Below are 24579 nucleotides of genomic sequence, written 5' to 3' on the forward strand. Positions count from 1 at the left end.
GACATGGCCCAGAGGCACACAGCAGGGCTGCACACAACCAGGGTGCCACTCACCTCCCCATTGCCCCCATCCCCATCCTGGCACAGGAAGACCCAGCCCAGACTCACCAGGACCTTTATTGGGAGCCAGCAGGAGCCCCCCGGCACCCCCAGGTCCATGGGTCTCAGGGTGCCCCCCCCCAAACCAGGGGTTTGCAGGACCCGGCCTCGCTGGGGACAGGGGGGGCCCCAGGCAAGCAAGGTGGGGAAAGGCACCCCTGGACGAGGGGGGGGAGCCCCCAAATCCTGATCCCAGCATCCCTGGAGCCAAAAGCACCCCCCCCCACCCCAAGGCCACTGGGAGAAGTGCACCTGGGGAGGCCCCACGATAAATAATCTTTTAAATTAATTAAATTAATGCACACCGAGTCACCTCCGTGTCCCGTCCTGTCCCACTCACCCCACCACGGGCCACCCTGGACCCCAACACCAGGCACCGTGGGTGGGGGGCTGCGGGAATGAGCCCCCAAGCCAGTGCTAAGGCACGGGGCTGGGCCAACGCGTAAAAAGAAAATAAAAAAGGGGGGGGGGGGGGGGGAGGGGGGAAGGAATTAAATACTAGGGTGCCCAGGGCAGGGAGGAGGCAGCAACTCAGCCCCCAAAGGCTCCTGCACACAGGGGACCCCCCCCAGGACCCCCACATCAGCCCCTCCTCAGGGCCCTCGTCTGAATACGAGGGAATTAAAGAGAGGGGCTCCTGTGTGCCCCCCAGTCCCGCTGGGAGGGAGGTCCCGTGCCCTCATCCCCACCCCCCACCTACGCCCAAAATCCCTCCCCCCCCTTAGGTCCTCGTTATCTTCAGTGTTTCTGTAAGAAAAGTCACTGGCAGTGGTGCCACGCGCGTCCCCGCATCCCCTCCCTGGCTGTGCGGGATGGGGGAAGAGCCGAGGGGCTCCCTGCGCCCCCGTGGACCCGCGAGCCAGCGCGGCCCCAGCCCCCTGCCCCCCGCTCCCAGCATCCAGGGGTGGTGGTGACGATGCCGCCCCCCACCCCGGCTCCTCCAGGGCCACCGTTGGGGGGCTGCAAGGTGGGGGAGACGGGTACGCGTCCCTGTGCGGCCCCAGCGCCATCAGAAGTAGGTGAGGTTCTTGACGAGGCCCAGCTCCAGCATCCGCTTGATGGCCACTGCCTCGTGCGAGACATTGTGCTCCGAAGCCTGCGAGACACGAGGAGGGTGGTGAGACCTGAGGGGAGCCGTGCCCTTTCCTCCCAGCACCCCCGCCTTGTCGGCCCCCCCAGCGCAGGACAGCTTTGAGTTGACCCCACACCTTCAACCGAGCCCTCCTGCTCCCCAGGGCTGTAAAACTGGGGGGGGGGAGGAGGTCACAGACATGAAGTGGAAAGGGGGAGACACTTACAGCCATGGACTTCAGTGTGATCTGCTCGTAGTAGTGGATGGTCTGCTTCTTGTTGGCCGAGTCGGGGTACCCAAAGCCCGCGATGTGCACCAGATCGCAGAAGTGGAGAGCCAAGGTGATAGCCAGCAGCCCCGTGGTTGGTTTCTGGAGGGAGATGGAGAAGCCTTTGGGTCAGCCCCATAACCAGAAGCTGTTCTATGATTCTAGGAAAACCCAATCCTCCCCCAGGGTGCAGCACAGAATTTCAGGCTGGTTTGGGTTGGAAGGGACCTTAAAAATCCTCTGGTTTCAGCCCCTCACCACGGGCAGGGACACCTCCCACCAGACCAAGTTGCCCAAAGCCCCAAGCAGCTTGGCCTTGAGCACTTCCAGGACTGGAGCGTCCACAAAGCATCATTTTGTCAGGTTTGAGCCTGTTAATGATCACACACACACACACACCCCAAAGCAGCCTGCGTTGGGCACCGCTCGAGACGTTCAATGGATGCAGAGTCACCCCCCTCACCTGCTTGACCTTCCGCGGTTGCTTCATGGGGAGGTTGAGCAGCTTAGCAGCAGTAACTTCCATGTAGTACGGGTTGAGAATGCGCACCTGCTCCGGGTTGGCATCCCAGATCAGCGGGGGCTGCTTCCAAAACCCTTTTCGAACCTGCAAGAGGATGGAGATGCCCATTGCCCTCCCAGTAAGAGCTGAATCCCCTGCGGTGGGTGGGATCCAGGCAGAGCTGGGCCCTGGCATGGTCGGGGGCATGGTGGACCCAGTTCCCCACCACACTTGCCCTCTTCTTGTCGTTGAGGATGGCCTCCATCCACTGGAAGTCCATGGGCTTGAAGGGCACCAGGACCAGCAGCGTGTCGGGGTTGTTCTCTGTCCGGGGGTTGAAGTGGGCTGACTCGGGGTAGAAGAGGCGCATGGTGGTCTTGGAGCCCACGTCCTGCTCGTAACCGTGGACCGGGGCATTGTTCAGCCTGGGGCATGGGGACAGATGACACGGGACGTGGGGACGTCGGGCAGCAAGTGACACGTGCCCAGCACCTGCGGGTGGCACTGAGCAGGGGTGAACATCACACAGACGCCCAGGGCTGTACCTGATCACAACGTCGTATGTGTTGATGGTCTCCCCCATGGAGCTGTTACGGAGCCGGTGCCCGTTGCCCACCACCGCGCACCTCCGACACTTCAGGCTGTGAGCAAAAAGCACCCTCTGAACCAGATGTGTTCAACAACAAGGGGTTGTTAACCCTCACAGGGGTTTTTTGACCCTGTGCTGCACAGACTACAAAGCTTCCCGTGCTCCATTCACCATCCCTGCGTGCCTGCTGGTCCCCAGGTCACTGAGCCGGTCCCCAGGTCTCTGGTGATGCCACCAGGCAAGCAGAGCCAGAAGGGGACAGTTCACCCCTTGCACAACAGTGCATGCAAATTTGCTCCCTCGAGGAGAGCAGTCATGGAAAGAGACACAAAAACCCCAACCCCTCCCCAGCATTACCTCTGGATGCTCTCGGGGAGTGAGTAACTGGTGACCGACAGCAAGCGCAGGAGGACGTCTTCTGCAAAGCAACGGCAAGGGGAAGGTGACAATGGCCACCTCAATGCCCTGGTGCCTGCCCCATACCCGCCAGGCTCTATATGGGCATTAATCCCAGCCCCCCAGACCATCCTTCAGCGGGGATCAATAAAACATGCACCCCTCCTTTTGTAGGGAACACACACGTGGGGAAGCAGGAACACCCTAAAGTCTCAACACAAGCTGACACAGCTTGCTCGGAATGAAAAACAGCCAAAAAGATCAACCTGGAGGTGATTTTAAGGACAGATATGCATGTGAATGCAACCCCAAAGCAAGTCATGCAGCTAAAGCCCACAGACAGGCAGGCAGGACGGACGGACAGACGTCCGGCCCGCTGGGCACCGAGGCGGCCGCGCAGCTCTTACCGCTGCCCTTTGTGCCGTAGGGCAGCTCATAGAGCGACGGCGTCTTCACCCAGAAGTAGTCCTTCAGCTGCAAGAAGAGCGGGTGGTCCCTCGTGTAGCTGCCGGGGAGCAAAGGGCCAGTGAGACTGGGGGGTGGGGGGGGTGGGGGGGGCAGCTCTGCGGCCCCCGGGCCCCCTCCCCGTTACTCACTTCCCTATGAGCTGTGCCGCCTTCCTCTCCACCTCTCCGACAGGGCACGCCGTCTTGTTTTCTTGCATGGGGAAATAAAAGCTGCAAGGGAAGTAGTTAAAAGAAGTGCCAGTTAAAAGGGTTCTCTTTGTCACCCATCTCCAGAAGCTCGGAAAACACCAGAACTGGATACAGACCCCGGCTGCGGGGCACATCACACCCCACGTCCTCGCCGGCAGGATGCTGGCGGTGTCCAACCCACAGGGGTTTGGACACCTTTGGGACTACAGGGGAAATCTGGCATCTGCCCCCCTCCTCCAGAAGGGGCCGAGGGCACTGCCACCCCACCTCGGGCCTCTCCCAGTTGTCTCCACGGCAAGATGTGGGGAACGAGCTGTCCCCCACGAGGGATGGGCTCCAGGTCTGCCTGGGACCAAGATGCTCCTGGTCCCAAGAGCAGAGGAAAGGGCAGGAAGCCCTTAAACTTTAAAAAATACACTCACAGCTGTATGTACCTGTCTTCCCGGTATATCGAGTACCACACCATCACCAGAAACAGTGCCAGCACTCCAAGTATCTTCCCTCCTGCGTGCCAAGAGAGAGGGGAACAGAAAATGTTGTCAGGCTGCTGCAGACTGGAAAGGGGGCAAGACCCTGCCTGGCCCCAGGCCCCCCAAGCAGGGAGGGAAACAGGGAAAGGAGGATGTGGCAATACCAAGGGAAGGCTGCAAGGAAAGGGGTGAAAGAGAAGGAAAATTGGGATATGCAGGACATTCTTCCCTTCCTAAGGGATTTTCCTCCTCGATAAGGCTTTTCCACAGCTACAACCTGCCCAGCTTTGAAGGCATGGAGCACGTGGGCTTTCCAGCACCCCTGAGAGAAATGTTCAGCATGGCCAGTGGATGTCAGCATTAGGAAACATTTCAGTTTCTGCGCCCGCCTGCAGTCCCCGTCACAGCCAGGCGCTGCGCAAGGTGCTCCTGGCCTCGTGTGCCACACTTCCAAATATTCACACCCTGGAGCCAGCCGACACCGCGCCCCTGGGGACAAAACCACCACGACCAGCAGGCCCTGAGGATGCGGTGGCATCCCCCCAGGTTTTGAGGACGTCCTGGCAGATCCATCACCCAGGTGGTTTGACCTTGGCCAACGCCTCCCTCCACGCCGCGCGCTCTCCGTGCCCAGCCACGTCCCCAGGGAGCGGCGGGGGCCCTGCTGGCACAGTCCCCAGGAGGAGCAGCTCCTCCAAGGGCAGGAGACCAAACCACAAAAGGTTTGTTGGGCCAGGCTGAGAGCTCACCACCTCTCTTCCTCATGTCGACCGGCACGGTTTGCGTCAAAAGTGACACAAACGTGTTGTTCTTTCTGGTGCCCGCACCCGCGCTCCACCCTGTATTTCTAACGCTGACCCGAGGGTGGCTGGGACAGAGGAGCAATGCGGATGCTGGCACGGTGCACGCAAAGGACAAACGAGTGAAGGGCAAAGCCTGACACAAGCAGGCACGCACCCCTAGCCCCAAACCAGTGCCAAGAGGTGCTGCGGGGGTGCTGAGCTCTGGCAGGCCGGCGGCAGGGCAGGCGGAGGAGGGAGAGAAAAGAAAACCAAGTGTGCGTGGGGACAGGGCTGTGTTTACAGGGGAAGAGGGGGGAGCACCCAAACAGCACCCCTGCCAGACAGAGAGGTTGCAGCCCCCAGTGAAGCCCCATGAGCCCCAAACCACGCAGGCATCGCCGCGGAGGCCACCCTGAGGTGCTCACTCCGCCGTGGCTGTGCCGTTGACACACGTCGCACCCGAACGAAGAAAATCCCTGCGAGAGCTGCAGCCAACAGCAACCTTGCCCCCCGATGGGCCTGGGTTCAAGTGCAAACTCCGGGGCTCCAGACTCCATCTCTGCTGGGGATCCCCAAGGAGAAGGGCTCGACACCACACACAGGCTGGGGAAGGAAGGGGGGGGGACACAGGAGGGGTCTGGGGGGATGCAGCAGGAACTCACGGGACTTGTTGATCATCTTTATCGCCAGGGCAGGCATCAGCCGAGGGCCGGAGCTCTCATCGCGGCTGCCGCCGGTCACCTGGAGCAAGGAGAGAGAGAAGCATCGGGTCAGATCTGTCAGCCAAAACCAGGCCTTTCCCCAAAAAACAGCATGGGGAAGGCTTTCCCCCTGCCCCCCAGGGGATCCCACGCTGCAAGGCGCTACCACCTCCAGCAGGGAGGAGCGGGACACATCCACACCTCCCCACAGGCGGCTGCCCCCTGGTTTATTCCCACTTAAATACGGGTTTCCCTGACCTACATCCACCAAGGGTTTCATTTCTACAGCTGGTTCACCCAGAGTTTATAAAAGCGATTAGAAAAAGGTTCCCGAGGAGCCTCCACCGTACAGATGAACGCAGAGATTAAGAAAGAAAAATGAGTTAAAGAGGAAAAGTGAGCTTGTGCCTGCAGCTCACATCGCAGAACCACAACGTGCCCGCCCTAACACTCAGTTAGTTTCTAACCCTCAGTGCCCATAGCAATGACCCTGGGGGAGGTTAAGCACATCCTTTGCTAACACGTGACTTTGGGGGAATTTTAAAGGGGGGGGGTTGGGGGAATTTTGAGCTCGGGCACTCAACTAGCACCACCACTGCATCAGCCCGGCCCCACCGAGCCAAGCAGAAAGCACAGAAGCAGCAAAACAGCCCCAAAGCAAAGCACGTCACATACTTGGGAAACCTCCAACGCCTTCGATTCAAGCATCCCAGCCCGGGGAAGCCCCACGGCAGGGGGGCTGTAAGCTTAGCACACGCACCAGCACTGGAAATGGGGTGAATTTTTCTTCCTCCAAACCCTCGTGCTCCTAGAAGAAGCCAGCAAACGGCTGTGGTCAAAGCCAGTCCCAGGTCATGCGGGAGCATCTCAGCTGGAGGCTTCCCTAATTAGCCACCTCCCATGGCTAATTAAAGTGACTAACAAGGCTCTCCCCAGTGGTGTGTGATGCTCACTTGCCACGGGGTGGGTGCCTGCTAGCGGAGCGAGCCCCGATCACCAGCTTGGGTGCTCGGTGATGGCTCATGCCCCGACACTGCCCCCTAATTAACTCATACTTCATCAAAATCTCCATCTTGCTGATGCTGGCAGGTGTTGGCCATCCTCCCCAAATGCCCCTGGACATCCCAGTGGCTCTCACAGCATCGTAGCCAGTGTTGGAGAAAGCCCAGAGGCTTTGTAAAAGAGACGTATCATAAAGATGGAAGTGTGACAGCAGGCAGGAGGGACCAGCTCCCCTCCCAGGCAGCGGGGTGAGCCACCCCTTTGCGATGCAAACACCGGGGCTGGCCACTGGTGCCAGCGGGGCTGCAGAAAGAACTTACCAGGAGGGAGAAGCTTCGGGCACCACCTGCCAAGCAGGGGACGCGGAGGAAGCCCCGCTCCCCGATAAATCGCTCCCCGGGGACGGCTCCTGCTCCACCCGCGACACGCAGATGGGCTCCCGGCAGCTCCTCGGGCACGGCTCGGCTCGGGCACCCCGCAACGAGCACGGCCTGTCCCCAGCTGCCTCTCAGAAGAGGGTGAGGAGGCGCTTGAGGGATTAGTCACACGGGAGGGCACCCAGCGCCGCCCGGGGGCACGTCGCGCCTCCCTGCCCCAGGAAGCGCCGGCGCGGCCATCCATCACCCGGCCCCCGCCTGGCGCAGCAGTGACGGTGCAGCTGGTGTTTGCTGGGGGCTTTGGGGGCATCACTAGCAAAATAAAGAAAGGAAAAGAGGAAGCAGGGTCCAAGACGGACCCGCAGGAGCTGGGGGTGTGCCGGGCTTTTACCTTCCTTATCAGCAGCACCAGAAAAGAAAGAGCAGTGAGCACAACTAAATGGTGCTGCAAGCAACAAGGCAGGATATAAAGCACAGAAAACTATGTACATTCGATATTGGTGATAAGGGATGAGAACAAGAGGTGTTGCGCTTTGGGAAACTACCTGTCTCGTGCTGGATCTTATCTCCTCCACAAAATACAGGTAAACTGTTGGATAACACCTGGTGTCAATACCCCAAAAAATATTTTTTAAAGGAAGGATAAGAAAACCAAGGATGCCCCCAGCTCACAGTGCCAGCAGTCCCCACACACTTGGGAAACCCATCCCACCCCATGAGGACTGCAAACCCCTCCTTGCAAGAGCAGCAGGGATGCAACAGGAACCTGAAGGGAGGGAGAGGGAGAGGGATACAGCTGCATCCCAAGGCCCAGAGCGAGCAGGGAGGAAAAAATGGCAAGTCCCAGCCTGATGCACGCCTTCTCCTCGGGAACAAAGTCCCTGTGTGTCCCCTGTGAAGGGATCCCCTGGCTCTGAGGCCAAGTAGAGCCCAGTGGGGCCAGCACCCTGCCGGAGGCTGCAGCCTCCCAGGGACCCAGGGCAGCAATCGGGACACCGAGCACCCCCAGCTTTCACTACTTCCCCCATTGTGATTGCGAAAAATAAACAGATATAAATCAGAGGAAAAGTAAAAAGCCTGCAAGAGTTTTGTTTGGGGTTATTTTTCCAAGCGAAAACCAGCCACCAAATCCCAGAGGGAAAACGTGCAGCTGGAGGCTGAGGATGCCCCTCGGGTGCCCCCACACCAATGCTATAGCCTAGGGCTGGGCATTATGGCCCGAATTGATCACACACACACACACACCATCCACTTCCAAGCTCTGTCTCAGCACCAAACCCAGGCAGCCGAGCCATGCAGCAAGTGGCTTCTTCCCACCGGCCTGAGATGCTCCGACACCAGGAAAGCAAGCTCTCACCCCCACTGTTTGCTTTTACATAATGGTTTCTTTAAAATACGTTTTTTTCCCCTTCCAGGCTTTATGATCTTTTTCTCAGGCTTGTGTGCACAAGCTGGGCCTTATGCAAAGCTAATCTAAGACAAACACAACTAAATAGTTCCGAGGAAAACAAGCACTGCTCAGTGAAGCGGTTTGGGGAATGCAGAGCAAAACAGAGCACGCCCAGGCTGCCCCCACGCCAAGGCCACAAAGGAGGGGCTCTGGTAATAATTCTGCCTCCCCCAGCCTGGCAGTGCCAGATCCGCAGCCCAAACTCCCCAAAGCGTGGAGGTGTGAGGTGTGGAGGTCCCAGCCAGCTCCCCCATCCCATCCCATGGCTGGATGCTCCAGCGTCCCGCTGGCCCCGCAGCATCCCCAGCCGGCGGGGCAAGATTTGGGGCTTCTCCTCAAAGAGACAGCCGAAAAACCCCTTTCTTTGATGTCTGCACAACTTACTTCCACAACACCCCCAGGCTGAACGTTATCGCCGCTCGGATTACTTGAAAGCGCTGCCACCACCAGATGCATCGCCTGTGTTCGCAGCCAGGTCTCCCCTTCCCCAGCCCCACGCGAGCATCGCCCTCGCCGCGGGTTAAAACCTCAGCGCAGGGTTTCTTGCCCCAACTCAGCACAAAGAGCAACCAGCGTGGATCAAACAGAGGAGAGCACAAGGGAAGCGCAAAACGTTTGCGAGGATCAGGAAGCCCCGTGGGGCTTGTACCTGGTGGATGCACAGCGCCACACCCCTGCTGCACGCAAACTCCCCTGTGGACACAAAGCGAAGGGGCTCTGTTCCCTCTGCACCCTGCAAGCTGCAGCAGCCAGGCACAAAACAGCTTTTGCTGCTGTCACGACACGCTGCGATTCACTGCCTGCCGTTTTGCCCGCCCGGACCACAATTAGGCGATTAATGACTTCAGAGCATCGGGAGCAGGAGGAGGGCTCAGGGCTGCAGCAGTTGCCCCCATACATCCCTGCAGCTGCACCTCCCGGGTGATGCCTGGCACAATTTTCTGCTCCCCTGCCACATTTGGGGCACCCAGCTGTTGGAGCCTGGGCTGGGATGCACCCCGGTGTCTTATCTATGGGGTCAGCATCACAGCAAGCTGCAAGGTGGAAAGCAGATGCTTTCCAGGGTTGTGTTTTTCTGCTGTGTTGGATTTGCAAATACCAAAGCGGCAGCAGGCACTGGCCACACTGCTCCCAGCCCACCTTTGGGGGAAAAAAAAAAAAAAAAAAATTACATTTCAAGCACTGGAGGGAGTGTGATGCCCTCACCCTGTCCCGGCGCCACGCAACCCCACCCAGCAGCCGAGGACCACCCCAAGAAACACACCGTACCTGCGTGTTACCATGGTAACCCAGAAATTCGGAAAACGATGGCTGACACAGCGAGAGGACACCTCCCACTGTCCCCAGCCTCAGCAGGAACAGGGGCACCTCCTGCTCCAAATTCCCCTGTGCTGCCAAACACGAACTAGCATCCCCAGCAGGTCACCCCAGAAACACGTGGGGTTTTATGAAACTGGAGCAGAGGTGGATTTGGAGGGGATTACACCAAGGAAGGGATGCGCTGGCAGCCCCCAGGGACTCACATTTAGCAACGGAGACCTGATGGAGACACACAGGACAGCACAAACCCCCCAGCCCCAAGCTGGACCATCCCTTCCCCCATCCATCACCCGCACGCTGAACCACCACGAGCCCCAAAACAGCTCCGCACCCTCCCCAGAGGGACAAATCCACGTGGGGGGGCTTTGATCCCAGCTCTTCACCCCCTCCTCAGCTGCGCTGCAAGACCTCCAGGAGAGGCGAGCTAACGAGAAACCACCCCGCAAGCCCCAGGTGCTGGCAGCAGCAGGCGCGCGCGTTTCCGTGCAGGGGAGCGCTCAGGTGCTGATCCGGAATCAAACAGCTTTCTGCGGGATTTACGGCCCCAATTACCAGAGGAATCCGTCAGATGTCAGATCCCCCCACGCAGCCCGGCTGGGGGCACGCTGCCTCTGCGTGCCCCGGCCTCTCCATCGCCGCCCCCGCAGCCCCCCGCGCCCTCCCCTCCCGGCGGGGCCACCCGACAGGCGGCACCCCCGGCTCTCCAGCTTGCCAGGGCGTTTGGCATCTGGGCAGCACCCTCGCTGCCAAGACCTCTCCCCCTGCGGTGCTTGAAACAAGAGAGGGAACGGCTCAAGAGTTGCTCTTGTAATTCCTGCGCACCCCCAGCACTGCTGGCTGCCGGTTAAATCCGGGCTGAATTAAACCCGCGTTGCATCAGCTTCCCCACGACGCCCGGCTCTGCGACCAAGAAGCTCCCACCCGGGAGGAGATGCCCGTCCCTCCTACGGACGAGGGGATGCGCACGAAATACAAGCTGGTTTGCCAAAAAGAGGTGCAGAACGGCTGCACGGCACCAAAGCAGCCACATAACCCAGCTGCATGGTGGTTTTTGCCATGGTGAGACCCCTGCACCCCATGCTCGGGTGGAGGAAGCCATAGGTGTGAGAAAAGCCATCTCCCCGCCAGGCAATGTTGCTTTTTAGGCTGTATCCCACTGCTCGCCCCAACCTGGCCACGGGTAGAGGAGGAGGGATGGGGAGATTCCCTGCTGCAGAGCCAGCTCCCCAGCACCCCAAAACGCAGCTGGGACAGCAACAGCCATCCCCTTAGGCTTGGCTCCTAGGAGGGACGGAGGAAAATTACACGGAGGTGGTGATGGGGCGCACGGGAGCGCCCTGCACCCCGGGGGCTGCTCGCTTTTCAAAAGCTGCTGGTGGGATCCCGAGTGCACCTCGGCAAAACCCCGCAGAAAGGCTGCGATCGCGCACCAGCAGCGCAGCCGGCTTCTGCAGGGCCTTCGGGGTTTTTCCAAGCTGGGAAGGAAACGCAGGGATCCTCTTGGGTGGCTGAACACCACCACGAGCCCGCAAGTCTGGGGCAGATACCACTAATCACATTTTAAGAGCCCCAGTCCGTTTTAAATGCTCTTTGTGACAATCTCAATAGCTTTCTAATGGGGAAGGCAGTGTTTTCTTAGCCCGTGGTATCTCAGCCATACAAAAAACTGACCAAAGATTTATGATAGGGAAAAAGCCCTTGTTGGCAGGTGAGCGTTAACATAATATTTACCTGTGACAAAGGCAATTTGGAAGCTGGCAAACAGCACCTAGAGGTCACCCCTGGGCTGCCCATGGCACATCCAGGGTCGAAAAAAAAACAAGATTTTCTCTTCAACACTATTACAAAAAGCGCTGAGACCTCTCCCAGAAGAGCAAATAGCCCCATGGGGAGAGGCTCGGGTTGGACGAGCGTTCACATGGCTGCAGGTCTCCAAAATAAGCAGCCCAGGCTGCTCCTCCCACAAGTTTCACCCACTCGCTCTTCCATGCTGCTGGTTTTAAGCCAGATTTCAGCTCGGGAGCTCAAACTCAGTTGTAACAAGCAGCTGTACCACAGCACCTGAAGCCTTCGGGGTATCCCCCTACCCCAAATTCACGCCCTGACCCTCCTGCAGCCACCGGCATCCTCCACACCGCGGGGCACAGAGCTGTCTCTGCAGGACAGCAGCGGCTCCCATCTGATCAATTCGGATTTGTTCGATTACACCTGAGGCTGGCAAGCGCCGCAACTCGGTTCTTTGTGCAGCAAGGAGGTCTTATCGTTGGCTTTCATCGCTCTTTTCTTATTTTATACAAAAATAAAATGCTCCGGGTGAGCATCCCATCTGCGTTCACTGGCGAGCCGCCGGCTGGGGACAGCTGGGGGAGACAGGGAGCCGCACGGGGATACCGGTGGGTGCCTCGAGGGCTTCTGCCTCACCCTGACCCCACAGCACCAGGGAGGTGAAGGCAGCTCCCAGCCAACGCGCTCCGTGGCAACGCAACAAGGAGGGAAAAGGGACGAAACGAGCCGTGGGAAGCAGAAGGGCCGTGCCCTTGGAGGGCGACTGTCCCCACCCCCATGCAGCCCCCGAGTGCCACCTCAGCCCCCCGCCAAGCTGCCCCGCGGCTTCCACGGGGGCTCCCTCCGTGCCAGCACACGCATCCTGTTCTGTGCGGGCAAACGGCGACTGTTGGGGTAAGAGAACCCCTGCAGGAGCTTCCCCGGTCAGTTCCTCCAGTCCTGCCTCCGGGATGCAGCATCTGGAGGGATTCGGTTCCATCCCTCCACACGCACTGGGGAGCTTCAGCATCCCCCACGCACGCTCCCTTCTCTCGAGCTGCCCATGGCAGCGGAGGGTGCCCCGTAACCCTCCTGGCAGCGCTCGCAGCCCACCCGTCCGTTTGCACCCAGAGCCTTGCTCCGCGGCCCCTTGGCCCCAGCCCACCCCAGTGGGTGCCCCCCCTGCAGCGGGAGGGGCTGAATCGGGTGCCCCCCGCGCGGAGATGCTGCGGGGGGACCACACGGAGCAGGAAGGAGGCGGGGGATACTTACGGTCCGTCCTTGCAATGCGAGCAGAGGGGACAGGGTCTCCGAGGGCTGGGGGTCTACGGGTCCATCCTCTCTTCCCCTGGCAAAGGAAAAACGGGGAGAGCCTTAGCGCAACGGCAGCGGGCAAAGGATGCTTAGGATGCACTCGGCTTCAGAGGAGCGTGCACCCAAAAAATCCCAGTGACGGCCTGCAGATGCGTTGGGTCCTGCTGATCCCACCCTTCTGTAGCTACCAGGGTGCAGGAGCCACCCAGGGCTGCTCCGAGCTACCCCGACAGGCCGTCATGTGCGGCAGAGCACGGCCACAGAGCCACCCACGTCCCCGAGCGCCGGCAGGGGCCCCTCTCTGGGCTGCTTTACAGAGGAATCCCCACCGAGGGGGCGGCTGGATTTCCCCAACCCTCTTGAACCTTCCTGCTGAAATCCCCTCTGGTGACTCACCCGGCCTTTTAGGAAGCGGACAGAGACCCTGGCAGGTCCCCGGTGATGCCTCCTCCTGCAGGAGGGAGGGCTCCAGCCCCTGCCCGCCCCCCGGGACTCTCGGGTGCCTTCCCCACGCACTGAACCTGCTCCAGCTCTCTCTAGCCCCATGGCTTCGCAGCCAGCTTCACTTTTCCCAAACTTTCTAATTTCCATATCCTCGCCACCGCAGGCAGTTTGGGGAAGAAAAAAAAAATACCCCCAGCAAGAAGTTTCTATGCACACAAACCCTTCTGCTGCGCCACTTTGGAAAGAGAAACCACTTTCCTCGCAGCAGGGCAGGGACAGCTGTTCTGCATCTAGCTTAATTACCCCAGCTAATGAGGAGCCAGGTGGGGTGAAGGGGGAAAGGGAGCCAGCCGCATCCTGCAGCAAGGGCTGGGATGAGCCCATCGCTGCCCCCAGCTCTTGGTTAGGGGTGGGCGTGGGCCAGCCTCGCTTTCCTGAGCACAGGCTGGGGTTTGGGTGGTCCCAGAGGGGGCCAAGACTGCAGCTGCTCGCACGGGGCAAGGCAAAGCTGGCCCAGGTTGCAGAGGAAAGCTTTCCATCCCAGGGGGCGAAGCCACAACCCTGGAGTTTTCCACTGGAAAACGCCATTCCATCAAAACCAAAACGCTTCACAAAAATCAAGGCGATTTTGGCAGAATTCAGTTTTGGAGGGGAAAAAGAGAACAAAAAAAAAAAAAAGAAAAAAATAGAAAAAAAAAAGAATTCCAGTGGTGACGAAACATCCCATTTCACCAGCACCGAACAAAAGGGCCTTTCTTCCCTCTGCTTGCAAGTGGGGCCCGTCCCACGTCTTCCCTCTGCCGAAGGAGCCAAGGTTTCCACCGCGCTACGCCCCAGCCGGTGCTCGGAGGGGAAATGCTGAGTGCTGGGATTACGGGGGCTGAAAAACTCCCAGTGCCCGGCACCCCTCTGCAAAGCATCTTCCTTGCTTTCGTACCTGTGCTCCTACACACCGCGAACACCAGGGTTAAGTCCGATGCATCGTGCCAGGAGCACATCCCATACATCGCCCCCGCTGTTCCTCGCTGGTGCAGTGAGCACGCGGTTTTCTGCCCCCGTGGGTTGTGCGGGGGTAACCAGGGGGGGCACCGCGTCCTCTCCCCGCTTCTTTTAGCTCTTCCTACCCTGTATCTCCAGCTCCCTGCAGCTGGGGAAAGCAGATGGGAGAGGCGCGGTGCTCGCCGGCGCTGCCAGGCTTCCCTGGGGCACGCGGGCTAGGAGAGGCGGCGCAGCACCGCACGCTGCTCGCTTGCACAACTCCCAGCTAATTTTAGATCCTGGCTAGAGGAAAGCGAAAGTGTATTTACTAAGGCAAGGAAGGAAATCACCAACAGCTTCTCCCATCAGCAGGGTTCGGTGCTTATCTCCCAGCGCTGAGCGGATCCAGGGTCTGGGCTTTCCCCAGATGCCCTTGGGAGCAAGGCTGGACCGGCACAAGGAGGCACAAGGACGTGCAGCTTCCCTCCCCAGCCCGCTGGAGGGGGTTTTCCCCACCAATGAGAGCGTCTGACAGAGCGAAAATGGGAGGAGAGGAGATGCTCCCCATGATGCTGCCCCCTCCGGGTGAGCAGGAGCCCTTTTCTGCACTCTCCTACTGATGGAGGGGACAGAAAATGGCCTGGGGGTGTCCCCAGGGGGGCTGGCAAAAGCCAGGGGTTCACCCAGCTGCAAACCCTGCATTTCTGCACGGAGAGCAAATAAAGCACAGCTTGCCACAATCCACAGCCAAACCAGACACACCTGGGGCCACGCTGCAAGTGGCCAAACCGTTTAGCAAGCAGCACTCCTGCCCAAGCGTCCTTCCAGCAGCCGAACCAGCCCTGCATTCACCTGAGCAGCCACAGATTTGACTTTCTGTGTTTTGGGGGATTACCAGCTTTGTGCAACAGCTGGGCACGCCTGCATTTCCCAGGAAACAGCACGGGATAACCAGACAGTGATGTCCCGGGCGGAGGGAGAGCAGCAGGCGTGAGCCAGTGCCCCAGGGCGATGCAGCTAATGCAGAGAGGCGAGCCAGGACCAGAGCAGCCAGAGTCTTTTTATTTAGAACCATGAATTATAGGATTTGTTAATGAGGCTAAACTCCCCCCTGAGAGCTCCTGCTAAAGCACTTAACAGCGTGGCACGGCACCAGGACGGGGATGCTCGGACCTGCAAGGGGGGCCAAGGGGCTGCCTCCTCCTCTGCAGCAGCCCCGGTGGGTCCCGTCCGGATGGCAGACCCCATAGCAAAGCAGGCTCGTAACAGCAGATTGAAGCCCATTAAGGCTCCTCAGCCTCCCCAAACTGCTCATCAGGAGCAGGGCTCCAGGAGGATCTGCCGAAATCAGGTATTTCCAGCTCAACAAGAAGGGCCAGGAGCAATCACTGCTGGTGGATCCTGGCAAGCTGCAGATGATCGTTTCTCCCCACAGGACAACCACTTCGTGGCGTTTTCCAGCCTCGCTCGGGGTCCTGCATCCTTGCGTCACCTCCTGAGCAGCCCAGGAGGGAGCAGGGATGGCTCACACATGGAAATCCAGGTGTAAAGGGCCAGAGGAGGCTCCCTGCATCAACGTCCTGGCATCCTCCTCTCCTCAAAGGCTCCGCATTGTTAACCAGCGCAATTACTTGTTCCCAGCCTGAGGTCTGGCAAAAACACACTGTTCAGGCACCTCCCTGGCCAAGGGCTACCATCTCGGCATGCCATGCCACCAGGGGCCCCAGCAGCACGACACGCTGCAGGCGGTGTGACCCAGCATCGCAGCTAACCTGGCCAGGAAATGAACGTCCTTACAGCTCGCACGGGGGGGAGCATCCCCATGGACAACAGCGGGGATAAATAAAAAAAAAAAAAAAAAGAGAGCTGAATTTTGCTCCTCTTCCTCCCTGGGCTCTGCACCAGCGGGCTGTACCGCGTGCCCGTTCCCCATGTGTGCCGAGTGCTTCCCAGCGATGCCGCGTGCAAGCAACAACCTCCAAAGGCGGTGTGGAGGGGCAGCTCGTCCTTACCCCCCACCACGTATTTCATCCTTTCCAGATGGTTTATATGGCCGGTGGTTTCCGGCTCCTGCCTTCTCAAGGCAGCACCACAACCTCTCTGACTGACTCAAACCGCAGCTCTCATCACATTATCTGCTCTTCCCTGCACCTTCAAGTTTCAAAACAACATTTAAAAACCCACCAACGCCAGCACCGGAGGACACGGCATCACCACCGTGCAGAAGCCTTCCCCGGGGAGCCAAAAGCTCAACTGCCCCCAAAACCTCCCCAGCACAGCCCAGCTTTAAAGATTAAAATCAGCAATCTCTGCCCTCTACAGTGCTGGCACTAGCTGATGCCCAGCCTGCAGCCCTCAGAGATGCTACAGAATAAACCCAACCCCAGCTTTCCTTGCTGTCCCTGGCAGGAGACACACACTTAATGATTTGTTTAGCCCTGAACGGGCTCGGTGTTTTCCTACCCGTCCAGCTGATGGTTGCACTTTCCCTTGTTCATTTTCCACCCATCTTTAATTCATCGACTGCTTGTTCCTCCCCAGCTCCGTCAGGACAAGCTGCTCCTGGAAACTGCGCTCCCTCTTCATTGCGAATCGAGTAGCTTTCTTTAAAAAAAAAACAAAAACAAAAATAAAACAATGAAGCGCACGCCCCGTGAAGCTGCTCTTCCCCATGGCGCTCCCAAGCTGGAAGGAAAACGGCACGCAGTGGTGCCGGCCCCCCGGGGGCTGCACGGGCACCCAGCCCCGGTGCCACCCCCGCTGCCCCCGGGCTTGGCTCCGTCTCCCAGGGGCAGGGAGGAAGGATCGCATTTCCTCGCGCTCATGCCGCCTTTTCAACAGCTCCTGCCAAAAAACCTCCAAATGTTTTTGCTTCCCCCCCCCAAAAACAACCTCTTGAGGAAGAGGAGCCCGAGCACCAGCGAGTCTCCTCCTTGCATCGGCCAGACCTGAACCGACTCAGACGTCTGTCCATCCATCCGTCCGTGCTCCAGCGCCATCGCGAGACCCTCACTGAGCCATTGCCCTCGTTTAAAATTACCTCCCCAGGGAGAGCAAGAGCCGCGCGGGGAGGGGAACACGATCCAGGTGAGATCATCCTCGCCCAGACACCGCTCCTCTGCTTGGCACGGCAGGAGCGTTTCCAAGCCCGGCACATCCGTCACGTCATCCCGATCACTATCGCCCCGCGATGGAGGCAACATCGATGATGGCGCACGAGATATCCAGGAGATTATTCATTTAGCAGCTATTTAACAAGGCTAGCATCCGGCCACTTCCCGGCCGCAGGAGTAATGACAGCCGGGGATCCCAAAAAAGCAGCGTCGGGGAAGGAAGAGGCACAAGGAATTGCAGTCAGGGTGCAGTCGGTCCTGTTTAGCAATGCGTAACATCGCCCAGCAGCCAGCAGTGCCCCACATCAGGCAAAAATCACCGCTCAGAGCAGCAGCTGAGCATGGCACCAGGGTTAAAATTAAGTTTTGCTATCAAAAAAAAAAAAGACTATTTTTGTTTTATACGCAGATGCTTCCTAGAAAAGCTCTGTGCTTACACGAGAGGAGCATCCCCAACCCAGCAAGCACAAAGCGGCTGATTTCCAGACATCCAACGCATTGAGGAGAGCCAGGCAAATAATTAAGATTTAAATGTGCATTTACATAATACAGATAATCTGTCAATTTAACTTGTAAATGCAGATTGAATCAAGCAGCTACACTGTTAATTACGCAGCGATGAGGCCTGGAGAGCTGCAGCCCAGCTCCACGGCAGCTGCGCCTTGCTCTGGGAACGCGGGCTGGGGTCCAGAGCCCAGGTACCAGCCCGGGCCACAACACGTTCGGGGGATGGAGACAGGCCTTTCTTTGTGATTCCTTTTTTTTTTTTTTGGAAGCCGCAGCAGTTATCATACAGGGATGGGCCCGAGGACTTTCCAGCCCTTGACGCAGTTCCTGGCTGCGCTGACGCCTTGTTCTCCAGCTTAATTCAGCGAGGAGGCAGCGTTTCATTTAACCCCCGCCTCCCTTCACTCCCCTGAGCTTTGGCACCATCTCCACGTCCCACAGCCCACCCGACCCCCGTGCTCTCCATCTCTCTAATTCTCCACTTTTTGACAGTCCGTGGCGGCGTCACATGCCGCCGCATCCCCCCTCTCAGGGCATTTTTCCTACTTCTCGCTCTCCCCCAGTCCCCCCAGTTCTCCCGACCACTCTCACCCCAGTGCCTCCCACTCTTTGCGCTGCGTGAAGCTGCTCAGCTCCTGGTGCTCTCCGGGCGCGGGCGGCTCCGCGCACATCTGCACACCCCAGGCTGGACAAAGCAGGAGGCGCTGGCACCGCTCGGGGATGGAAGATGCAAAATCTGAGCTTGCAGCTTCCCAAGCCTGGCGTGGGGAGTCGCCTGTCCCCATGTCCCCTGCACTACGGAGGGAAGGAAGTGGAGAGGAGCTAGACACCCTCCGAGGATACACCTGGGCGTGACCCAGCGGTAGGGAAGTGGCCAGGATGGTCCTCGCCGCCTCCAAAAAGCCACAGGTGGACACAAGCAGCACCACCAGCACCCTCAGGTGCTTCCCGGCCAGGGATGCCGGGGCCCTCAGGTCCCTGCGGTGAGCAGATGGAGGAGACCCCGGACCAGCAGCGTCACAGCATCCCAAGGGGACGCAGAATAGGGCCAACCCAGCTCGGGGCACACTGGGCTTGCCTCAGGGAGGGAGGGTGACGATGGCATTGCTCAACCAGCTCCACGTGCCTGGGGAGGGCGTGCGTGCACGCAGGGCGGAGGACGGAGAAACCGGCCAGCACGGATGCTGCGGGTAGCCAGCACCCCAAAAGCCACAAACACCACGGAGGAACCAGGGACCGCGGCCGCCTCAAAGCTAGAGATAAACCCAGCATGGGAATGCCCCAGGGAAAATCAGCCCCGACGTCCCAGGGAGGAAAACCTGGCTGCAAGGGAAGGGAGACAACGCAAAGCAACTGTCCGAGCTGAACGCAGGCCAGGGAAATAATCTCCTTAAAATCACCACAATTAAAGACTGTTTTATTAGCAGCTTAACTGTCCCTGGCAGGGCTGCGGGCTCTTCAGCTTGGCTCTCGAAACGGGAGAGCGCGCCGTGGGACAAAACCCAAAGCAAACGGGGAATTGGTGGCGCTTCGGCCCTCCGAGAAGCAAAGGGCTCGCCTGCAGTTTTAGAGCAAAACAAACAGGGCTCGAGGCTTTCGGGCACCACTCAGCAAGGAAAATCCAGGAGAGAGACGGAAAAGGCCAAGAGCTGCGTTTTCCATCAGCAAAATCCCAGAAATGCAAGTTTGCATCAGGACGAGGAACCAAATCAGGCATCCTCAACGATTCATTGGCATTTCCCTGCCCCGCTGCGGGGCTGGAGAAGCTCTGCGGGCTGGCGGCACGGCTGGCACGTGCCCCCTGCAGGCAGGGGGTCTCAGCCTGGTTTCTGGACAAGCAGGGGCTGGGGGGGTCAGTTCCACCCCCAGGAGGATTTTTCCATTTTGCGAAACTTCCAGTTCCCCAGCAAAACCTCAAAGCGGTGCCCCCTCTGCCTTCTATCACAAAAAAAGAAAAGCCTCTCAGGGTGGATTTAGTTCCTCTCCTTCACCATCATTCCCTCCCCCAAAACTGCCAGGGGTGAAATAGGGCTGAGAACGGCAAGAAGGAGAGGCAGGGGGCCCCAAACACCCCCACCAAGATGGGAAGATGCTCGTCCTCCCCAGCCGCCCTCCCCTTGTCCCCCAAAGCGCAACAAATGCCCTCGGGCAGGCACCACGGTGCTGCCCCCAGCCCCGGCACGCCACCAGAACCTCGGTCCCCATCTCAGTGCCGGCGTCCCTGCGGTGACAAATCCCCGGCAGGGACGCAGCCGGCCCCGGCTGTGGCGCCTCAGCTGCAGGCAGACCGCTGCTTTCCGCCAGCCCCGGCCTCCAGCCCAGCTCGTGTTTTTAAAAGGAAATTAAACCTATGCCCAGCTGGCAGGCCAGCAGGGAGAGGGCTCGGCCAGCCTGGGATCACAGCCCCTGCCCGCATTTCCGTGCTTTGGGAACATGCCCGGTGCATTTACTTAGCAGAGGGTGCCTGGCTCTCTCCCTTAGCCCGCACTCAGCTGCATCCCCGCCAGCACCGCGCCGCCCATCGAGCGTCACCGCGGCGGTGGGCACGCAGGGAAGGGGACGGCATCGTCCTGGGGCTGCGAAACCCAGCGCGACGCTGGCGGCTCCGCACTCCAACCCCGCACCTCCCAGCGGAGCAAAGCCCCCTCCTCGGCAGCGCTCACTTCCAGCAGGAGACAGAAATTTTGCAAGAAGCTTTACGGCCCCAGCCCTGGCCCAAACCGCAGAGCGGGGTCTGACTGAGGGCTCCGCAGCCCAAAGGGCTCATCCCATCACCCCAATGAGCCGGGGGCAGGGAGCTCGACGCCAGGCTCAGCCAATGCGTCCCTGCACACCGGGGATGCTGAGCCCGGCCCCAGCACCACCGGCAGCTCGGGGAGGGGTGGCCGGAGACATTTTGCAAGAGGAACAGCTGAAGGAGTGGAAACGGCATCTGGAAGCGATTGGAGGCGAGGAGCCTCTCCCGGCACAGCGGGGAATTCCAACGGCGTGAGCTCAGGTCCAAGCCTCCTTCAGAGAGCCAGCAACAAGAGGGCTTCGCGCAGTTCTAAGCCTGCAAACGGCAACGAACCACTACAAAAGGCAGCCGGCGCCCATCTCACTCCTACCTGGACGCAGCAGCGTGATTTGGGGCGGTTCTGTGCTCCCTGATTTGCCCGCCAAGAGAAAAGAAAAGAAAAAGAAAAGACGAAGGAAGAAGTCTGCATTTGTTGATATAACTTTGCAGGCGTGGTGTCAGAGGGTCCTCCCCCAGCTCAGCATCCTTTAAAACGACCGTGACTGCACCAGGAGTGAGGGTGCCCCGATTCCCGCAAGGCGGCCGGCTCCTAGTCCTTAGGACAGCCGAAGGCGATGGCACTGCCTGCAGAAGTCCTGCCGGCTGCTCCTCTGGCCCCAGCTCGCTCTCAGTGCTTGGAGCTGCGAGCCCATGTCCCCGGGCAGCACCGGATCCCCTGGCCACCTCGGGGCATCGACCGACACAGGGGACAAGAGGACCCGGCACAGGTCCTCGGGGGGGGGCCCCAGCCCTGCCGGAGCAGCCAATGCTCAGTGCACCCACCAAGGCACCTCCGTCGTGCCTTTCTGCATGGCTAACATGTAAATATGCACCTTAAAAAACTTTTAAAAATAAAATAAACACAACACCTGGCTCTGTGCTGACACCCACGCCCACATTACAGAAAGAAGCGGCATGTAAGAGCAGTGGTTTGGGCGTTCGGAAAACCCCAAGCATCTCACTGAAGTGATGCTGACCCCACCTGCACCCTGCTCCAACTCCTTCCTTGCACCTCCTTCACCCACAGCAGGTCGGAGCCGCTCAGCTTCGCTCAGCGAAACCCCAGCCGGCAGCGAGTCGGCGAGAGCAGCCGGGGCTCGCTCCTGCACCGAGCACACCCGGCGGCACCGCCATGGCCGCATCCAGCTGCCCCTTGCTTGCTCAGAGGAAGCTTCCAACCCCATCCACGGTCACACGCAAGGGGTCAGCAGCTGGAAACACGAGAGATTAGCAGGAACTGGCCCTTCCCCCCCACCTCCAAGAAGACGTAGGATTTTCCTAGAAAACACACAACAAACGCACGCTTCCCCGGGGGCTGCAGCCAAAGGAAAGAAACTGCACAAGGCATCCAAGCAGCGCAAGAGTAAAGTGGGGAGCTGAGTTCAAAGATAAACAAGAACAAGAAGTTGCAGATAGTGGTGTGACCGGTAAAATCATTTCCTCTTCTCACTGCAATGCCGGGGCCGGGCCACGTGGTACCGTGCGGATGAGCATCACCGGGCACCGGCAGGGGACACGTACCAAAGCCACCTCCGCGAGAAGGGCTCCTCATCCCGACGGGAGCCGCCGGGCTTCCCACCTCCGCGCCCGCGGGTTGTAAGCATGCGAAAGACACAAGCAGGAAAAATCCAGGCTCAAAGACATCAGTACGGCCATTCCGAAGTTGTAAAAGGACTTAAACAGGGGTTTTCCCTTGACGGACGGAAGGGACGCAGGGCTGGAAGGATGCTGCGGTCACTGGCAGTCCCTGCCCCGCGCACAGATCTCCATGGCAGCCTGCAGGCGATGTTAGCACCGAGACAGAGCCCTGCCTGTGCCAACAGCGTTCCTCCTCACGTATTTACATTTACAGAGCCATTACCCTCTATCCTTGTGGGATTCAGCACATTGCTGTAGCAGTTGCTATTAAATTGTTGCCCGGAGCTGGAGGAGAAAGCAGCCTCTAATGATGTAGATAATTAAGCACAAGGGTTAGGAAGAGTCCAGCAAGCCACGCTGCTCCCAAGCCACAGCTCATAATGACACCAGGAGTTCGTTACAGCTTGGACGTGTCCTTAAACCATCAGATCCGTCAGTTTTGCAGCCGGACAGGGGTTTGCGTGGGGTGTCCCTTGTGTCCCAGCCACTTGCCACCATGTGAAGCCTCAATGAAGGCGACTGACAGAGCCTGTGATTTAATCTGTCTGCTCGGCTGAAAGCCTCTTTATCTTGGGGAGCTGTAGGAGGGAGATCCCGGCAGAGCCACCCATCAGAGAAGACAGGTAAATTCAGCAGGGCTTTCCCTAAAACGCCGCCAGCAGGCATTAATTAGCTCATCCCGCACCATCTACCACGATGAGGGGAGGACCGGAGCCACCAGCAGCCCAAGGGCCAGGTGCCACACACCGAGCATCAGCCCCTCACCGGCTCTGTGACCCGGGCAGGGAAAGCAAGGCAATGCCACGAGGCTTCCTGGGCCAGATGCATTACATCCCAGCGAAGCAACCCACGAAGGAGCACAAACAAAAGCCCCCGGAGGAAGATTTCCTTTGTTCTCCACTCCAGGCCCCTGAGAACAATGAAACCCCTTCAGCTCACGCGGCAAAAGATCCGATGGTGAATGCTCGGTGGGCAGAAGTCCCGCTGGTTGTTTTTCTGCTGCCTTTGGAGCGAGCATCCCCACGTCCCGATGGGAACGAGCCCTCCCTGCACAACAGGCACACGCGATGGGGCAGGATGGGGTTTCGCAGCATCCAAGCCCCCACCTGCACCAGGGTGCCTGGGGCACGCTCCGGCCGGGCACACGGGGATGCGGCTTTGGGGTCACCGGGCGGGAGGCACTGCCGGAGCGCACCCACCAGCCGCAGCTCCCAGGCTCCGCGGACGGAGGACGCTGAGGGGTGGGAAAAGGCTTCGGCTGCCTGAACAGATCACGTTCAGCCCACGCTGCTGCGCTAGCAATATGGGCAGAGCAAAGCCCAGGGCCGGCACCGAGCTCTCCATCCCCAGCGTGTCGGGTGGGTGCCGGCTCCGTCCTCCCCTCCGCAGGGCAGCCGGGAGCATTTTGGAGCAGCACCAAACCCCAGCTGGGGGGCGGTGAGAAGCAGAGCCCCCCAGTGCTGCCTCACCTGCAGGGCACGGGCTGTGCGCTCGCATGGAAACCCCGAGGACCTGCCCCAGAAGTGCCCTGGCATCACTACTGCATCTACCCTTCGAAACCAGCGCTCGGAGATGTCACACAGACATTTCGCGGTTTCCAGGGCTGGTTGGTTGGTTTGTTTGTTTGTTTTCCTTGGAAGCAGCACGTCGGGACATCCATCCAGAGCCTGGCCCAGGGCTTTTCATGCGGGGCGCTGCTTGGCCGGGGCGGGGGCCGCTCCCCTGGGCACGGCGAGCGCAACGCATCGCTTCGCTCTCCCCGCTGCCGGCGTCGGGCACGCGATCCGGCTTCCATTACACCTGGGCGCCAAGCCACGCTCAGGCACTAGTTCCAGAAGGATAAAACGGTTTGAAAAGGAATTTAAAAACAAATCCAATAAAGCCGCCTTCCGGCAGCGAGGGGGCTGCTGTGGCTTTGCTGCTGGCATCGCCGGCTGCCCGCGCACCCCCCCCCAGCAGCGGCGGGGGCTTCCTGCACCGCAGCCCCCCCCCCCCCGCACCCCAAAGCCCCCCCGGCCCCCCTCACCTCCTCCAGCAGGCGAGATGGGGCAGAGCCCAGCCGCAGCCTTTTGCAGCGCCTTCAGCGCTGTGCTTTTACACAGGAAAAGGAGGGGGGGGGGGGGGGGGCGGTAGGACCGGGTGGGATCTCCCCTCACCTCACCTCAGCCCCCCCCAGCCCCAGTGCGTGTCCCCCCCCAAACCCCAACGCCCCCCGCCGCAGACTCACCATGGGGCGGCCGGGGGGTGCCGGGCTCCGCAGCGGGCAGGGCGGGGGGGGAACGGAGTTAAGCCGGGGCTGGGCTGCGGGGGGGGGGGGGGCCCGGGCACGCTTGCGCACAGAGCCGGGCTGGGCCGCGGGGCG

The 24579-nt window shown here is 59.6% G+C and overlaps 1 protein-coding gene across 15 annotated transcripts; it reads right to left on the reverse strand.

Moving 5' to 3' along the window:
- Nucleotides 1-100: 100 nt before the first annotated feature.
- ST3GAL4 (ST3 beta-galactoside alpha-2,3-sialyltransferase 4) lies at nucleotides 101-24566 on the reverse strand. 15 transcript variants are annotated; one of them, XM_040534294.1, is made up of 13 exons: nucleotides 24445-24566; nucleotides 16647-16787; nucleotides 12720-12795; nucleotides 5496-5574; nucleotides 4004-4085; nucleotides 3522-3602; nucleotides 3333-3430; nucleotides 2887-2947; nucleotides 2486-2581; nucleotides 2176-2365; nucleotides 1902-2045; nucleotides 1397-1540; nucleotides 101-1194 (listed from the first exon to the last, which is right to left on the reverse strand). In XM_040534294.1, exons 2-13 carry the CDS (start codon nucleotides 16679-16681, stop codon nucleotides 1108-1110), a joined length of 1173 nt encoding a protein of 390 aa, XP_040390228.1. In that variant the 5' UTR covers nucleotides 16682-16787; nucleotides 24445-24566; the 3' UTR covers nucleotides 101-1107. The 15 variants fall into 15 exon arrangements, with proteins under 15 accessions (XP_040390228.1, XP_040390234.1, XP_040390227.1 ...); XM_040534300.1 differs by lacking the exon at nucleotides 16647-16787 and adding an exon at nucleotides 6210-6342 and having other exon boundaries at nucleotides 24445-24467; XM_040534293.1 differs by lacking the exon at nucleotides 24445-24566 and adding an exon at nucleotides 24247-24367 and having other exon boundaries at nucleotides 16647-16789.
- Nucleotides 24567-24579: the final 13 nt, after the last annotated feature.

This window comes from Cygnus olor, chromosome 22 (genome assembly GCF_009769625.2).
Source record: "Cygnus olor isolate bCygOlo1 chromosome 22, bCygOlo1.pri.v2, whole genome shotgun sequence".
Classification (NCBI taxonomy): domain Eukaryota; kingdom Metazoa; phylum Chordata; class Aves; order Anseriformes; family Anatidae; genus Cygnus; species Cygnus olor.

What these genes read in the sequence shown, in the direction of transcription:
- ST3GAL4 (XM_040534294.1), bottom strand. Translation starts at nt 16,681, where the DNA reads ATGAACAAGGGAAAGTGCAACCATCAGCTGGACGG. An exon ending in GAAGACAGGTACATACAGCT is followed by an intron (nt 3,603 to 4,003) that starts GTGAGTGTATTT and finishes CTTCCCTTGCAG; the next exon opens with CTTTTATTTCCCCATGCAAG. An exon ending in TCCTCAACGACAAGAAGAGG is followed by an intron (nt 2,046 to 2,175) that starts GCAAGTGTGGTG and finishes ATCCTCTTGCAG; the next exon opens with GTTCGAAAAGGGTTTTGGAA.